This window comes from Sus scrofa, chromosome 13, assembly GCF_054392235.1.
Source record: "Sus scrofa isolate SSC_HxYL_T2T_F1_AM1 chromosome 13, Sscrofa_HxYL_maternal_Yorkshire_Landrace_v2.0, whole genome shotgun sequence".
Lineage (NCBI taxonomy): Eukaryota > Metazoa > Chordata > Mammalia > Artiodactyla > Suidae > Sus > Sus scrofa.
Genome location: NC_139395.1, coordinates 83,284,842 through 83,300,034, shown reverse-complemented (window position 1 = coordinate 83,300,034; position 15,193 = coordinate 83,284,842). Strand labels below are relative to the sequence as shown.

General features: G+C 46.7%; 1 protein-coding gene across 13 annotated transcripts in view; it reads right to left on the bottom strand.

The window, feature by feature from the left end:
• The window catches only part of TSEN2 (tRNA splicing endonuclease subunit 2), a 61,628-nt gene that overhangs the window by 19,833 nt on the left and 26,602 nt on the right, over positions 1–15,193 (bottom strand). For 5 of the 13 annotated variants that reach the window (XR_014823834.1, XR_014823836.1, XR_014823833.1 and 2 more), the window contains 5 exons: positions 13,280–13,418; positions 5,884–5,920; positions 4,663–4,774; positions 3,806–3,895; positions 3,124–3,259 (listed from right to left, as the gene is read on the bottom strand). Coding sequence is in view for 4 of the 13 variants with exons in the window: in XM_084989504.1 (XP_084845630.1) it covers positions 3,200–3,259; positions 3,806–3,895; positions 4,663–4,774; positions 5,884–5,920; positions 13,280–13,418 (438 nt within the window). In the remaining 9 variants the exon portion in view is untranslated. Of the gene's footprint in view, positions 1–2,272; positions 3,260–3,805; positions 3,896–4,662; positions 4,775–5,883; positions 5,921–8,524; positions 10,295–11,405; positions 13,419–14,343; positions 14,761–15,193 lie in introns of those variants that run through there. The other 8 variants (XM_084989504.1, XM_013981990.3, XM_003132372.7 and 5 more) reach the window with 4 other exon arrangements.

Below are 15,193 nucleotides of genomic sequence, written 5' to 3'. Positions count from 1 at the left end.
GGTGACTTGGGCAGCAGTTGGCCTCAGAGTCTTCTTTCACTTCAGTGGGCTACAAATTCCCTAACTCAGGGCATCACAGTACCAGCCTACAGGTGTCACCCCAGTAAAGGAAGTTAAGCACTGGGATATGGGAAGCAAACAGAGAGCAACAGGGCTCAGTTCTGTAGACGTGTGAACGGTTAGGTCTCCTTCATGGCACCTGCTAAATGCTAAATTAAGAATGAGGAGGTTCAGCCTTGGCACAAGCGATGCACCCAGACGAAGCCTCCAAGACCCCGTCACCCCCGTTACCCCCAATGTCAGGCACACAGCACAGCCCTGGGCACATCTGTCTCCAATAATGCCTGGCTGGGCTTCTGTCACAAAAAGGTCAAAGTTGGCCTCAGGGTTACTGATTAGAAAGACAAAAATAACCCACACCAGCTATTTTTCCATAGCTTCCAGAGCATGCAGGGATTGCTCATAAAACCAGAAAAAAACCAACAAATGTTATTAAAAAACCCTACAACCCACAATGGCTGCATCCAACGCCCTTCATGCAGGAAGTGCTCACCATAGGCCCCCTCTCCTGTCTCCAGAGCTGTCTTCACCACTTGTCCTCAAACTAGTTTTCTGTCACCTCTGCCTCCTTCACTGTGTGACCTACTAGGGCATTAAATAGGCTTTTCACTTCCCAGAAAAAAAGAATTATGGCAATGCTCACATTTTGGGTTCATATCAAAAGGAAAAAAGTGCACCTGTCCTGTGCCAGACCCTTCCACACACCATCTCACTGAGTACAAGAGAGGAACTCAGGTGGTCATAATTATCCCCACTTCACAGTTGAGGAAACGGAGGTCAGAGGGACTAGGCAATGTTCCCAAGGCCACCACTGTTCTCCTAGTGCAGATCTGGACTTCGGACCCATGTTTCCTGCATCTCTAATATAGCCTTTATTCCAAGGAGTCCCCACACTGTCAAGGCGTACGAGCTGGTGACACTGTACCTGTAGTGCTGAGAGGATGATAGTACTTGGAGAAAGGATTCATGGCACAGTGTTTACCATAAGGGCACTCAATGCACTGATGAGGCTTGGCAAGTTGTGTCTTTCCAAACGATGAAGGGAACGGGAAAGAAAGAGCTCTTGGAGTTTTTTGCTGACTTTCAAGGTTTTGAGAAAGTGATTCAAAGCCAAGTCTTTTACTTTGTAAGAAGCCCAGAGTGAGCAAGGTGGACGGTAAAAATGCTGACTGAATGTTCACATCACTAACAAAGAGCAAAGGGCTACCAGAGGCTCTTTCAAAGTGAAGGGCGTCACAGGTAGAGCAGAAGGAGGAGCTACATCACATCTTATTACCATTATTTTTGCCTTTTTGTCTTTTTAGGACTGCACCTGCGGCATATGGAGGTTCCCAGGCTAGGGGTTGAGTCAGAGCTGTAGCTGCTTGCCTACGCCACAGCCACAGCAATGCAGATCTGAGCCTCGTCTGTGACCTACACCACAGCTCATGGCAATGCTGGATCCTTAACCCTGAGTGAGGCCAGGGATCGAACCCACGTCCTCATGGATGCTAGTTGGGTTTGTTAACTGTTAAGCCACGACAGGAACTCCTGGACACCACATCATGAAATGCAGGTGGTGTGGGTAAAACAATCTGGTTTCAGGATTGTGAGAGCAAAAGCACTGCATTAAACACACGGCCACAGGAAGTTCCCATTGTGGCTCAGAGGTAATGAGCCTGACTAGTATCCATGGGGATGTGGGTTTGGTCCCTTGCTCAGTGGGTTAAGGATCAGGCATTGCTGTAAGCTGTGGTGTAGGTCACAGATGCAACTTGGATCTCAAGTTGCTGTGGCTGTGGTGTAGGCCGGCAGCTGCAGCTCTGATTCGACTGCTAGCCTGTTAACCTCCATGTGCCGCAGATGCGGCCCTAAAAAGCAAAAAACACAAAAACGAAAACCCCCAAAAAACCACGGCCCAGCAGAATCTTCTGTTGTCCAGGGTCCAAGACCATGGGCAAGGGAATGCAAACAGGAGCCCATTTTGGTTTTTCATCTCACAGCTTCCAAAGAGTGTTCTTAGCTGTCTGCTTCTGGAATGTTTAGTGCCAAGAAGCCTGCCTGCTAGTGACGTGAATCTGGGCACTGGATGGACTCAGATAGCACCCCAACGTCAGTTACACCCCTTCCTCTCACCCCTCTGGCCACTCTTCATTATCATCTAAGCAGTTTTAAAAAGGGCTTTGTTTATTGTGTTTTACCAAAGGTTAATTGCATTCACTATCTCTGTACATTATTTTAGCAAACATTTTTATTTTACAAGTTCAATGAAGCTAGATGCAATCTTATCTAATACTGTACAATACTGTGTACTCTATACAACATGCCCACCAAAGAGTTCACTGAGAATTAAATAATTAAGACAATTCTTGTTCTTAAATGCTCCCTAGGATACAGAAATGCTCGGTAGGTAGTAAACAGAATTTCCTGCGACTGAGTAACTGACTGAAGTTCCTGGACAAGATGAGACACGTTATTGTTTTCTCCATTTAAGATAATGGAGCAGCAGGTCCTGCAATGTCCAGATCCACGCCCGGCCTCTTCCAGGACAGGCTGGACGTGGGTAATGAGACAGGCATGTGCCCCAAAGTGCTCTGGAACTGCAGAGTGCTGGCCGGAGGTAAATCGTCACTGTTTTCAGGTGAAATCAGAGAGTAACAGAAGTTCCTTGCTGCTGAAGAGTTCTTTTGGGCTTGTCTAGTCCTGCCTCCTTGCAGGACGACGATGCCCAGAGGGGAGGGGTTGGGGTCAGCCAGCGCTGATCTGGGGACAGAATCTGCAGGCCTGGCCCCCGACTCTCCTCCCCATGCAAGTGTAACTTGCATTTATTTCTTTGCAGGACCATGTGAATAGCATAGATTCTTTTTTGTTGTTGTTTGCTGTGTTGTGCAGTGGCTTGATGTGGGATCTCAGACCAGGGACTGAACCAGGCTGCAGAGGTGAAAGTACTGAATCCTAACCACAAGACCACCAGGGAACTCCCCAATTTTAACTTTTAAAACACTAACACTTTCCTGTGGTGGAAGTGCCATGCCCTTGAAGACTTTTAAACTAGCGGGTGATTACAAAAGAAGGAGTCTTTACCTCACCCTGAACTTGGTTTATCATAGGAGACTCAGTAGGTATTTGCTCGTGAAATCAGACACCTGAGGCTGAGTTGTTAAAGTTCGTCTTGGTCGCCCCTCTCTCGTGAAGAAACCCAACGGCTTAGAATCACCTCCTGTAACCAATCAAAATAAAAAGGCAGCTGAACTTCAAAACTAGCAATGAAGGAATGTGCAGGCATAAGGCTTCCCCTTAACACTCACAAAATACTGTCTGTCTGCACAAGGATGACACCTGCTCCCGTTCCTGTCACCAAACATCTGGAGAAATGTGGACCAGCAAACCTTATGTGGGAACACTGGCCACAGTTACCCCCTAAAGATGTGAAAAGCCACTCCTGCTGCAGCTGTAGTTTTCTGGTAGCGCATTTCAGGAAGAGAACGCCAGTGCCAAGCCAGTGTTTAACTCAGAACTAGGTCCAAGCTGGCTGGGAGAGTGGTTTCAGCAGAGTGGTGGGTGGGGACAAAAACCAGAGGACACTGCAGGACAAGGAGTGGCAGGAATTAGGGGGAGGGAGGCCGGGCGCATCGGGGAAAGGGCCTGAGAGGGCTCTCGCCACGGCCAGACGGTTATCCTGTCTTGTCTCGGGACCACGTGTTTCAGAGGACACGTGATGGAAAGAGCTTTGGGATGACATGAATTTGTCTCTGAGTTCACCTACCTGAACTTTAATTTGTTTCATGCATTCTGGCGACTCCATTTCTCTGTCAGTCATGGTGGAGGGTTTAATCACATAGCACAGCATAAGTTCCTATTGAGACATGAAAAACAACCTCTGTATCCCACAAAACAGAAATAAAAATGGGGTGAGTGTGCAGGAAATGGAGGCCATCTTCATCCCTCCGAGCCATGTGCTCTGGGAAACTCAGAGCATGCCTGTTTCCTCCTGGGAACATAACTGGGCCCACATTGCAGACTAAAGACCTGTCATTTAGTCATCATTGACATGGCAAGAGAATGCAAGTAGAGCACATAGACAGATTATTAACACAGCATTACAAATAGTAAATACAAGCAACAACTCCTATAATATGGGCATAAAAATCCCAGGGACATTTCTCTAGAACAAAACTACTTTTATAGGCTAAAGCCTAAGCAACTTAACCTGTCAGCAGGGAGCTGGCATCTGGTGCCCACTGGCCCTTCCTATTTCACTGGCCATCACACAGGGGGACAGAGAATTTGAGGAATTAATGAGCAACAACAAACACAGACTTTCATTCTTCACAGTCCTGGAATAAGGTGAAATTTCTTTCCTATTTTGATGGCAGTGGAACACAGAACACAAGCCAGAAGGTCACAAGGCTCTGGGTATGAACCCCAGCTCCACACGTGAGCTGTGTGATCTTGGGTTGGTCACTCAGCATCTATGCCTCTGACTCCTCACCAAGCGGTGAGGAAGACCTACTTCCGGGGCCTCCCTGGCAGCTGGATGACTTTTCAGCTTCCAGCACACTTGGGACACAAAAATCCAACCCATTAAGCAACATGTGAACACCTAGGCTGATGCTGCGTTACCTTGGAGACGCTGACTGAAACTCTGCTCAAGGCAGCCAGGGACCTCCAGCTGAAAGGTCTTCGAAGAGTGCCCTCAAAACGGTCGTCAACCAACTCGATGATGACAGAGTAACTGGAAAACAAGTAGAGGGCATTTTAAAAATAAAAAGCATGGGAGTTCCCGTTGTGGTGCAGAGGAAACAAATCCTTCTAGGAACCATGAGGTTGCGGGTTCAATTCCTGGCCTCGCTCAGTGGGTTAAGGATCCGGCACTGCCGTGAGCTGTGGTATAGGTCGCAGACGCGGCTTGGACCTGGCGTTGCTGTGTCTCTGGTGTAGCTTGGCAGCTACAGCTCCGATTAGACCCTGAGCCTGGGATCCTCCATGTGCCGTGGGTGTGGCACTAAAAAGACAATAAATAAATAAATAAATAAATAAAATAAATAAATAAAAATAAAAAGCATGAAGTCAAACCATTTAAAAAGAAAGAACATTGTCTGTCCTACCAAGAATGAAAATACAGAAAATAAAACATACATCATTTGATCCTAAATTCCTAAACTATTACTGAGAAAAATATTAATCTAAAACTCACACTTGACATTACAAACTGTCAGCCTGATTGCAACACTTACAGGAAAGGAACAGAAATATTTCCCTCAACATGAAAGCTGTGAATTCACACAACTGTTTAGATACTAGTGCTCACTGATATTAAGATAAACAATTACTATATAGTAATAACTAAACAGATTAACTCAATGTTTAATACTGAAACATACATCATCATAATCTATTTATTATCTTGTAGATAGCAAAACAATATTAACATCTAAGGCACAGACAGAGTATCTATTCCTACCAGGCCAGGAGGAACCTGACTCTAATTGTGTGCTTCTGAGAATTAAATTGGAGCTCAGAAATTTCCTCCTGTCCCTTTAAGCCATTAACTTATTTAAAAACCACTCCAGGAGTACCCATCATGGTTCAGCAGTAACAAATCCAATTAGTATCCATGAGGACTCAGGTTTGATCCCTGGCCTTGCTCAGTGGGTTAATGATCTGGCGTTGCCCTGAGTTGTGGTGTGGGTCGCAGACAGGGCTTGGATCTGGTGTTGCTGTGGCTGTGGCATAGGCCAGCAGCTACAGCTCTGATTAGATCCCTGGCCTGGGAACTTCCATATGCCATGGGTGTGGCCCTAAAAAGCCCCCCACCCCACCACCAAAAAAAAAATTCCAAACCTTGCATGGTAAAATGGAGGGCCTTTTCGGTACAACACTGCAAAGAAAAAAAAAGAAAACGCATAATCATTTGAAATCAAATTCTTCTTTTATTATTTATAAAGTGTTTTCTTCTCCAAAGGGACACAAACATCCAGTGCTCAGGATGTGGGTAATTTATAATATGCCTGGTGGTGTTTTTATAACCCAGACTGCCCCCTGCCACAGAACAAAAAGCAATTAACAGAGCAAATCTGTTGCGGAGACCCTAATACCCTCGTTCCACCCTCACTCCACAAATGAATCCCAAAATACAAGTGTTTTAATCCTCTCTTGTCTACACTCTCCAGAGTGAGAGCCTGAAATCGTGTCAAGTATGTGAAGCTGGTATAACATGGGCCAACACTGATTCATTTCAAATCTTTCAAATTGATGTGATTCAGTGTCTCAGCTCCTCCAGCTGGTACTGAAGGGTATTGGTGCTAGAGATGAGTGACACATGCCTACTTTAAAAAAATTCAATGTCAAATGGGGGGAAATATCACATAAGCACATAAGCCACTCAAAGATCCGTCTGCCTGTCTCATTCAGCCTGTGGAGGAAGAGCAGCTGCCTGGTGAGGAGCCTGGCTGGGGTCTTCTGTGGGTGTGGATGTGCAGGGGACCCTATGGAGGGGAGGGGCACAGAGCCTGCAGCAGGAATTGGGGACCTACCACCAAACTGGTCTCCCCTCTTTCTGGGCATGTGGAAGATGCCATCCCCGCCTCCCAGGCAGCCAGCATGCTGCGGGCACCTCCAAGCTGGCCTTAAACCTTGCCTGGCACCAAGCCCTTGCCTGTCCCTTTCTGGAGCTGTGTGAAGACTGTGGGGCCATGGGAAGAAGCCAGGCTCCTGCAGCCCCTCTGGGAATTGGTCCACCCACCATTCAGACACAGGCTTTGGATTCGACATGAACACAAGTTAACTTCTAGTGTTAAGCTCTTGAAATTTGGGGTTTATATCTAACTACAGCTACAGGAATGATCTTAACTAATATACAATTATACCTGTAAACTCTTGACTGTCCCCTGTGCAAAAACCAAGACTGAAAAGCTTGGTTTCCTTTGAGGAGCTGGTAGTTCATCACACTTCCCTTTGGTTCAGGCACTGTGAGGTCAGTAACCAGGTAGGATGTCATGGATGATAGAGTAACCCTTCACTGATGTTTTCCATGTCACATTTTCTTTTTTTGGGGTTGTGCCCGTGGCCATGTGAAAATTCTTGGGCCAGGGATTGAACCCACACCACAGACAATGACAGCAGCTCCTTAACCTGCTGGGCCATTAGGGAGCTCTGCATTTCGTTTTTATTAATGGATTTCTAATTGCACTTAAAGTATTTGACAAGTCAGCTCAAATTCACTGTGTAAGGGCACACATTAAACACATGAGTAACAGCTTTTGGGGCTGTGGTGCAGAGGAATGAGACCACATACCAGGATGAAACTGAGTTCAAAGGCCCTGCTTCGGTCTCGTCTCTGTCACTCCTAGTTGTGGCTCAGTCTCCAAAATTATAAAATGCATGAGGGGAAATTAATATCTTTTCTATCCCTCACAAGCCATGATCTATGATCAGTTACACATCCATCAGCTAATATGCACCTGGGACATGCACAGCCTGAAATCAGCTCCAACCCCCAATTTGGACCCTCAGACAACTGACCACGAATGGAAAGGTGGCTCAGGGGCTAAAAGCATGAACAAGGATATCTGTCAGACCCCAGTTCAAGGCTCAGCAGTGCCAAGACCACATGATGATGCCCTGGCTTTCGATCGCCTTATGGAAAACAGGAGTAATAATGCAGATAGAGGTGCTCAAAAAGTTACGGATAATAGTGATTACAATGATGGCACCGTATTCGGAGAGAAAAATGAAATAGTTTTACAAAAATGCCTCCCCAAGTAGAAAGACAAAAGCTTCAGAAGTCTAAGAAGTAGTGGGTGCTTGGAATTTCTTGGTCGCTCAGTGGGATAAGGATCTGGCGTTGTCACTGTTGTGGTATGGGTTTGATCCCTGGCCCAGGAACTTCAGCATGCACTGGGCAAGGCCAAAGGAAAACAAAAACAAAAAACCCAATAAAGAATAGCAACAAGTATAAAGTCTGAAAGAAGAGGGTGAAGGGGAAAGGTGCTTTCTTACAAAACGCCAGACGTGATGTGCTGAAGGAATGACAGAGCCAGAAAATGGTGATCAGCGCAGTAGTAAGTTTAGGCAACTGCTCTAATTACTGGGGCACCAGATGCTCAGCCTCACTCTACATACAAGTTGTGAACTACAAAGGGTAAACCAAAATTTTATGACAGACATCTGACAACAACTGCCTCAGCCCAAGGGTCAAACAGCATCACCAGCAGCAGGACAATGGGACACGTACCCCTGGCTATGGCCCCATAAGCACACATTGCTGTAGGTGCTGAACAATGGTGAGCCTCCGTCTGATCATGAGGAAGCAGTTGGACACAACCCCCAAACTGGGACACCCCACAGGATTCTTCGAGGTCAATGTCACAGAAACACACAAAGGAGAGGGACTCTTTCATTAAAAGATCAGACTGAAGTGGTGAAATGGTGGCCGCCCAAACACATCCACGTCCCAACCTGGAACCTGTGATTGTGACCTTACTTGGAGAAAGGATCTCTGCAGGGCGTGGATGATGCAGCCACAGCCAAGGAACGCCTGGCACCGGGGAGCTGTAAGAGGGAGGATGGGGTAGGGGTATGGGTGGGAAGGGTGTGTCAGGATCCGCCCAATCCTTGCTTCTGACCTCTGGCCTCTAGACCCCAGTTTGTAATAAGCACTCCTGGCCTCCCTAGGAAACTATAAGAGTGATAAATGCACTAAATGTGATCAATGAACCTGAATGGAGCCGGACAAAAATAAATCAAAACCAAAACAACCATACAAGACATTGTGGGGACAAGTGGGGACATTGAAATATGGACTAGATATTTAGATGATATGAATGAATTCTCCTAACTTCTCACAGGTGTCATATGGTGCTATAATTACAAGGAGAATATTCTCAGGAGCTGCATGCAAAAATACTTATCAAATCATTTAAAAATTAAAAAAGAAAAAAGAAAAATAAGCCAAGAGGATGGCTTTGGAAAGAACCAAAGATGGGGGTGGGACAGAGGTGCCCCTCCCTGCTCTGTGAGGAGCAGGGCTGATGCCACCTCCTTCCCTGGAGGAAGGGGAGGGGCAGGTGGGCAGTGGGGTTCAGGGGCGGGGAGCCAGTCACCAGCTCTGGGCTGGATGTCGTGACCTGTGGCCAGTGATGGTCTGAAAGCCCTGGACGCTATGACTCTGCTGGCTTCTGGCACCTCCCCTCCTTCTACCTGTTTTGCAACTTGTAATTTGCAGGGAGCTGTGCAATCATGCGATCAGACTTAGCATAAATCCAAAAGTGGAATGGGTGGAAAGAAAGCTCAGGAGTAACTAGAACTTTGGGTTAAATCAAGTTAAATCAGCCAGTAACTGCATATATAAGGCAAAAACATAAACCCAGAGTTGGTGTTTAGCTTTCTGGCTGGCAACATCAGTGAGGTGTGTTGGGAAGTATCCAGAGCTGGGACTCAAAGAGCCCCAGTCATCACAGTTACTAGCTGTGGGGTCCATAGCAGCTTTCCTGACCCTTCTAAACCTCAGCTACAGAAGTAGGTGAGTGCCACCAGCCTCAAGGGCGGGGGCGGGGGTGGGGAGCTGTAAGGAAAGGCTCCCAAGGGGTTTCTGGCCTGGTTTTCATCAGTGGGCACTCAAGGTCAACTGGCCAACTGACCCAGTGGCTGCACCTGTTCCAAGTACTGCTCCTGGTATGAAATTTGATTGACAAGACTTAGTCAAGGGAAGAGGTTCCCTGATAAGATGTGGAATTCATCATGGCCCTTTTGTCAGGAGTCATTACCTCTGTGAGCAGAAACTTCCTTCACTGGCCTTCAAAACTAAAATAATAATTTTAGCTGTGCCTAGAAGAGAGGTCAAGTTTAGGAAGCCACTGGTCTTGTCCCAGGCTAGCACTGCTCCTGAACTCTGCTAAAGCTGGGATGTGAAGACAGTCCCCAGGGTGCTGTTGGGCCAGAAACCTGAGCTCATGTTAATTACACAGGGGCTCCAAGTGCATGGCGCGCCCCTCCTGGGGGGACAAAGGCCTTAGGGAGGTGGGAGACAGCCACTGATGTATTTATTTCCTTTTAAAAAAAGGTCTATCCAGGAGTTCCCATTGTGGTTCAGTGCGAATCTGACTAGCATCCATGAGGACACAGGTTCAATCCTTGGCCTCGCTTAGTGGGTTAAGGATCCGGCATTGCCATGAGCTGTGGTGTAGGTCACAGCCGTGGCTTGGATCTGGTGTGGCTGTGGTGTAGGCCAGTGGCTACAGCTGTGACTTAACCCCTAGCCTGGGAACTTCCATATGCCTAGGGTGCAGCCCTAAAAAAACAAAACGAACAAAGTCTATCCATCTGTTTGTCCTTTCATCCATCCTTATAAGGTAGTTTATTTATTTATTTAGTCTTTTTTTTTTTAGGGCTGCATCTATGGCATATGGAGGTTCCCAGGCTAGGGGTCTAATCTGAGCTATAGCTGCTGGCCTATTCCACAGCCACAGCCACACCCACACCAGATCTGAGCTGCATCTGTGACCTACACCACAGCTCATGGCAACATTGGATCCTTAACCCACTGAGTGAGGCCAGGGATGGAACCTGCAACCTCAGGGTTCCTAGTTGGATTTGTTTCTGCTGCGCCATGACGGGAACTCCTGTTTTTATATTTATTTATTGGCTGTGCCTGCAGAAGTTTCTGGGCCAGGGATTGAACCCGCACCATAGCAGTGACAATGCTGGATCCTTAACACATGGAGCTACCAGGGAAGTCCAAGGCAGTATATTTTTAAATTAGGATAGTTCTCTCTACCCACCATCCACAAAATTGGCTTGTGTACTAAAAATACATGCTTACAGGAACTCACCAAAGGTCTCCTCCCTTTGTAACATTTTTTTATAAAAATGTTATCCATGTTACATGATGAGTGAATGGAAGCTCAGAGAGATGAAGTAACCTCTCTGAAGTCACACAGTCAGGAAAAGGTAGAGCCGGCTGTGAGCCCAAAGAGTTCTTTCTGTCCCCTCCCCCACCTCTTAGTGCATCACTGCAGCCTTGTGGACTGGAAAATCCTGCTCAAATTTCACCCACATAATGAGCACACTGGCCAAGGCCTGACAGGCATTTACACTGAGAGGCTATTCTTACAGGAACATGAAAAGGAGAGCAGGGCGGGAAGCCAAGGAAGGAAAGAGGCACATCACTTATTTAAAGGACGTGACCTGTGGGCAACTGCAATTGTCTGGAAACCTAGCAGACTGACCTTGAGCTGATCCTGACCATGTGTGTGCTGACCCCGAATGAAGGTATCTCTACCTGAAATCCAGGCTTGGAAGCAAGAATAGGAACCCTTTATCTTAGAGGAATGGGCACTCTGTAACCTTTATTTATGACTGCTGACCCCCTCTGAGAATTTAGTGAAAGTTACAGACTCTTGACACAGAAAAATACACCAATCTACAATATACTGAATAAGATTTCAGGGGCTACTGGGACCATTCTATGATTCTAGGTTAAGTACACTCAATTTTAGAGCATTTAAGGATCTAAAAGCTTGAACTGGCTTTCTTTGAATATTTAAAAAGGCAAGGCTCAAAAGCATATGGAACAATTATGGGACAGCTCTGAAGACCTGGGGGGCATGACTTCCTGGAAGGCCTCTCATATACCTTGAAATTGTTGTTTGAACCTCACACACAATTCTGAAGATCACCCAGGAAGCACCCTCGAATGGTGGATGTGGGAAAGGTTCAGGGATTTAACAAAGGAGCAGCATTGGGGCTGAAAGGAGCCCCAAGGGTCTATGCTCACTCACCCAGTCCGGAGGCTTCAGGTGCCCCTTACACAACCCTCCATGTTTACACCTCAAGGCTCTTCTGGGCTCCAGAATCGTCCATCTCTGCACTAGCTCCACCAGGCTGACTTACTACGTCCAAAACACAACTCCAAATATCCAGGCATTATTCTGAATTCCTCTTACAGCAAACCTGATATTCATCCCTTCTGTAGGCAGGTCAAGGTCAGTTTCCGAACTATTCCCTCTGCTTCCCTCCCTGCTGCCCCTATTAGCAAGAAAGCAAAGGTCCTATTAAATTGTCATTACATTTAAAACCACTCCTTTACTTAAATCTCCCAAGACTTCCAACTACCAGAATGACATCCCAGGTCTTTGTCAGGTCCTACATGACCTTCCCCAGCTGAACCCTGACACCACCTTCTGTCACTACTCCCTGGGGTCTCTTAAGTTCTAGACGCACTGTCTTTGTACTGCTTCTGAGACTGGCCAGGCTTATTCCTGCCCCAGGACCTTTGCACTTTCTGCTCCTTGATGCTTCCTGTGTTCTTCCCCAGACTGTATGTGTTCCATTCTCTCACTGTGGTCACATTTCTGAGGCTGATGTTTGGGGCACATCTTGCAGAGAGTCCTTCTCTAACCGCCCTGACTGCCCCTTTACTCTGCTTTATTTTAATTAGTTCCCTGAAATCACAGTACATGTAATTTCAGGTGCTGGCTTCTTGGTCTCCCCTGCCAGTAGCTCCACCCAAGCAGCTCTATCTGTTTACCTCTGTGTTTTCAGCACCTAAGAAGGTCTGGCTCACATGAGACCCTCAGCAATCACCCGGCGAAGGAAGCGCTCACCTGTATCCAGACTCCTCACCTTCACAAAGATCAGGGAGGTAGGACTGTGTAGGAGTTTCCAAGACCCTGGGCTCCAAAAGTCAGAGCCCAGCTCTGTAGTTACTGGCCCTGGAACCTTTTAGGGGCAAATGACCCTTTCTCTCAAAACTACAGTCTCCCTATCAGAAAATGGAGGGTCATGAGCACTGACCTCATAAAGATGCCGTGAGGATTAAAGGAGTTCATGCATGTTCATCACTTCATACAATGCTTGGCACACAGCAAGGGCCCAGTAAGTGACAGCCGTGATTACTACCATGGTTACACCACCACTAGTAATGGTACTGTCACATCTGCCATCATCTCCAGAGGATCAGGGCTGCCTGACACAGCTAGACCACATGCTAATGAGAGGCCGTGGGCTCTTCTAGGATCCCAGAGCAGATAAGAAGAAAAGCCTGACTTGCTGCGGGCTTCTATCCCAGGCTTTTCCCCTTGACTGTTTTCTTGATCATTCTGGACACACCCTCCACTGCAATCCAAACATTCTTATCTAAGCCAGGACATCATTTTAGAAAAAAAACCCAGCAATAGTGCATATAACTCATCTGATGCCAACCCTGGTTCTTGCACCTGCCAAGCCAAGAATCACTTACGTAAATCTGTTCCATACTTAAGTCCCACTTTGGGCACCCAGCCCTTGCTTCGGAAGTGATGGTAAGCCATGTACGTGGTCCTGAACGTAGGCTGGACTCTGGTGAAAGCGTTCCAGAGTTTCACAATCGTTAAAGGCTCCTAAAGTTGCAGGGGAAAACAAGGCATTAATACGTATGTGTCCACCTGTTATCTGGCCCGGGAATCAATGTCCACACTAAGTATGAGCTGAAGATAAACAAGCACGGGGCCCATAACAAAGGGTTTAACCAGAAGATCCAGACCTGTGCTGTCTGGTGCGGTGGTTGCCAGCCTGAACTGAGACATGCTGCAGCGTAAATACATACTGAATTACAAAGACAAGAATGGGAACTATCTCAGTAATTTTGACTGTGTTGTATTAAATAAACTATGTTGATAACAGAAATCAATTTCAGCTGACTTTGTATTTTTCTTTTTTTAAAAAAACCCTTTTAATGTGCATCCCAGGAAATTTACAATTATGCATGTAACTCCCGTCTGAGGCTCCCCCTGCCACCCCGAGACAGCAGCACTGGAGATGGGAGCAGCCAAGCACTGCGTGTTGGGAAGAGGGCAGTGCTGGAAGGAGAGGAAAAGGAACAAATGTCCAGGCAGAGGAACGGGGTGGCCAGGTGTCACCCAAAGCTGGGGGTGCACGTTCCAATGGCCACAGACCTACCTATGCTATGGCAGGCCACATCCAGAAAAGTCAAAAAATAATTCTGATAAGCTTTAAAAAAAAGATGCTCCATTTAGTCTTTGGAACTAGGGAATTTATCGCATGACACAAAAAACCTAACTGCTTAGAAGAGAATCTTGTTTCTAAGGTGGGACTTGAAGACACTGAGACCGGTTCAGTTCAAAGAACATTCTGATATGTCAAAACAGTAACAGAAAAAAAAAGCTAAGTTTGACAAGTTTTCAGCACTCAGTAACTAGATCAGTTCTTCAGTTGGTTTATGGTTCAGTCATGCAGTGAGACTCACTCAGTGTGTTTTAGCCTGGGACGTTAACACCATAAATGTGAACTAGAGTTTGGGTGCTGTTTTTTTTTTTTTTTTTACACAGTTGTTCCTAAGGTGGAAATTCTGTGTGTGTGATGTTCAAATCCACACCCCACCCCCATCCTGCTGCCCCCAGACAAGGAACAGTCTTGTAGAGAAGACTGAACTTCCACTTTGGGCAGCCCCTGAGTTTCCAAGGCCGAGGAACAGCTGTGATGCTCTGACAAATGTCAGCTGAGGCCCAGGGGAGGGGGCAGGGTGGGCTACAGAGGCCACCATCTGGAAAAATGAGTCACCCATCAGTCAGACACCTGTTTCCAAATATGTGAAGAAGTTGTATATAGTTAGAATCTGAGGAATGATAAAAAGATGTACTCTGAAGAACAGACTACAATTACTTTCTTTGTTTTTTTCTTGGCTTTTTAGGGCCACACCTGCGGCATATGGAAGTTCCCAGGCTAGGGGTCTAATCAGAGCCGTAGCTGCCGGCCTATAACATGGCCACAGCCATATGGGATCCGAGCCGAGTCTGCAACCTACACTGTAGCTCATGGCAACACTGGATCCCTGACCCATTGAACAAGGCCAGGGATCGAACCCGCATCTTCATGGGTACTAGTTCTGCTTACCTTTTTCCTCTTAATTTTAATGTGAATTATTTTGATTAGGTAACATGTTCACGTGGTCCAATGGGCCAAAGTTCAGAAAGCAGAGTAGAGTGAGCTGAAGCCCCCATCACTCCCTCACCCTGCGCCACCATCCCTAATCCTTCTATCAGAGGGAGGCCTGGCACAGACCTATGATGGGACTAACGTTCTTCTCAGGGCAGCAGTTATAGCACAAAACCACGGGCACTGGAGCTGCCTCCAACCAGGTTCAAACCCAAACTAT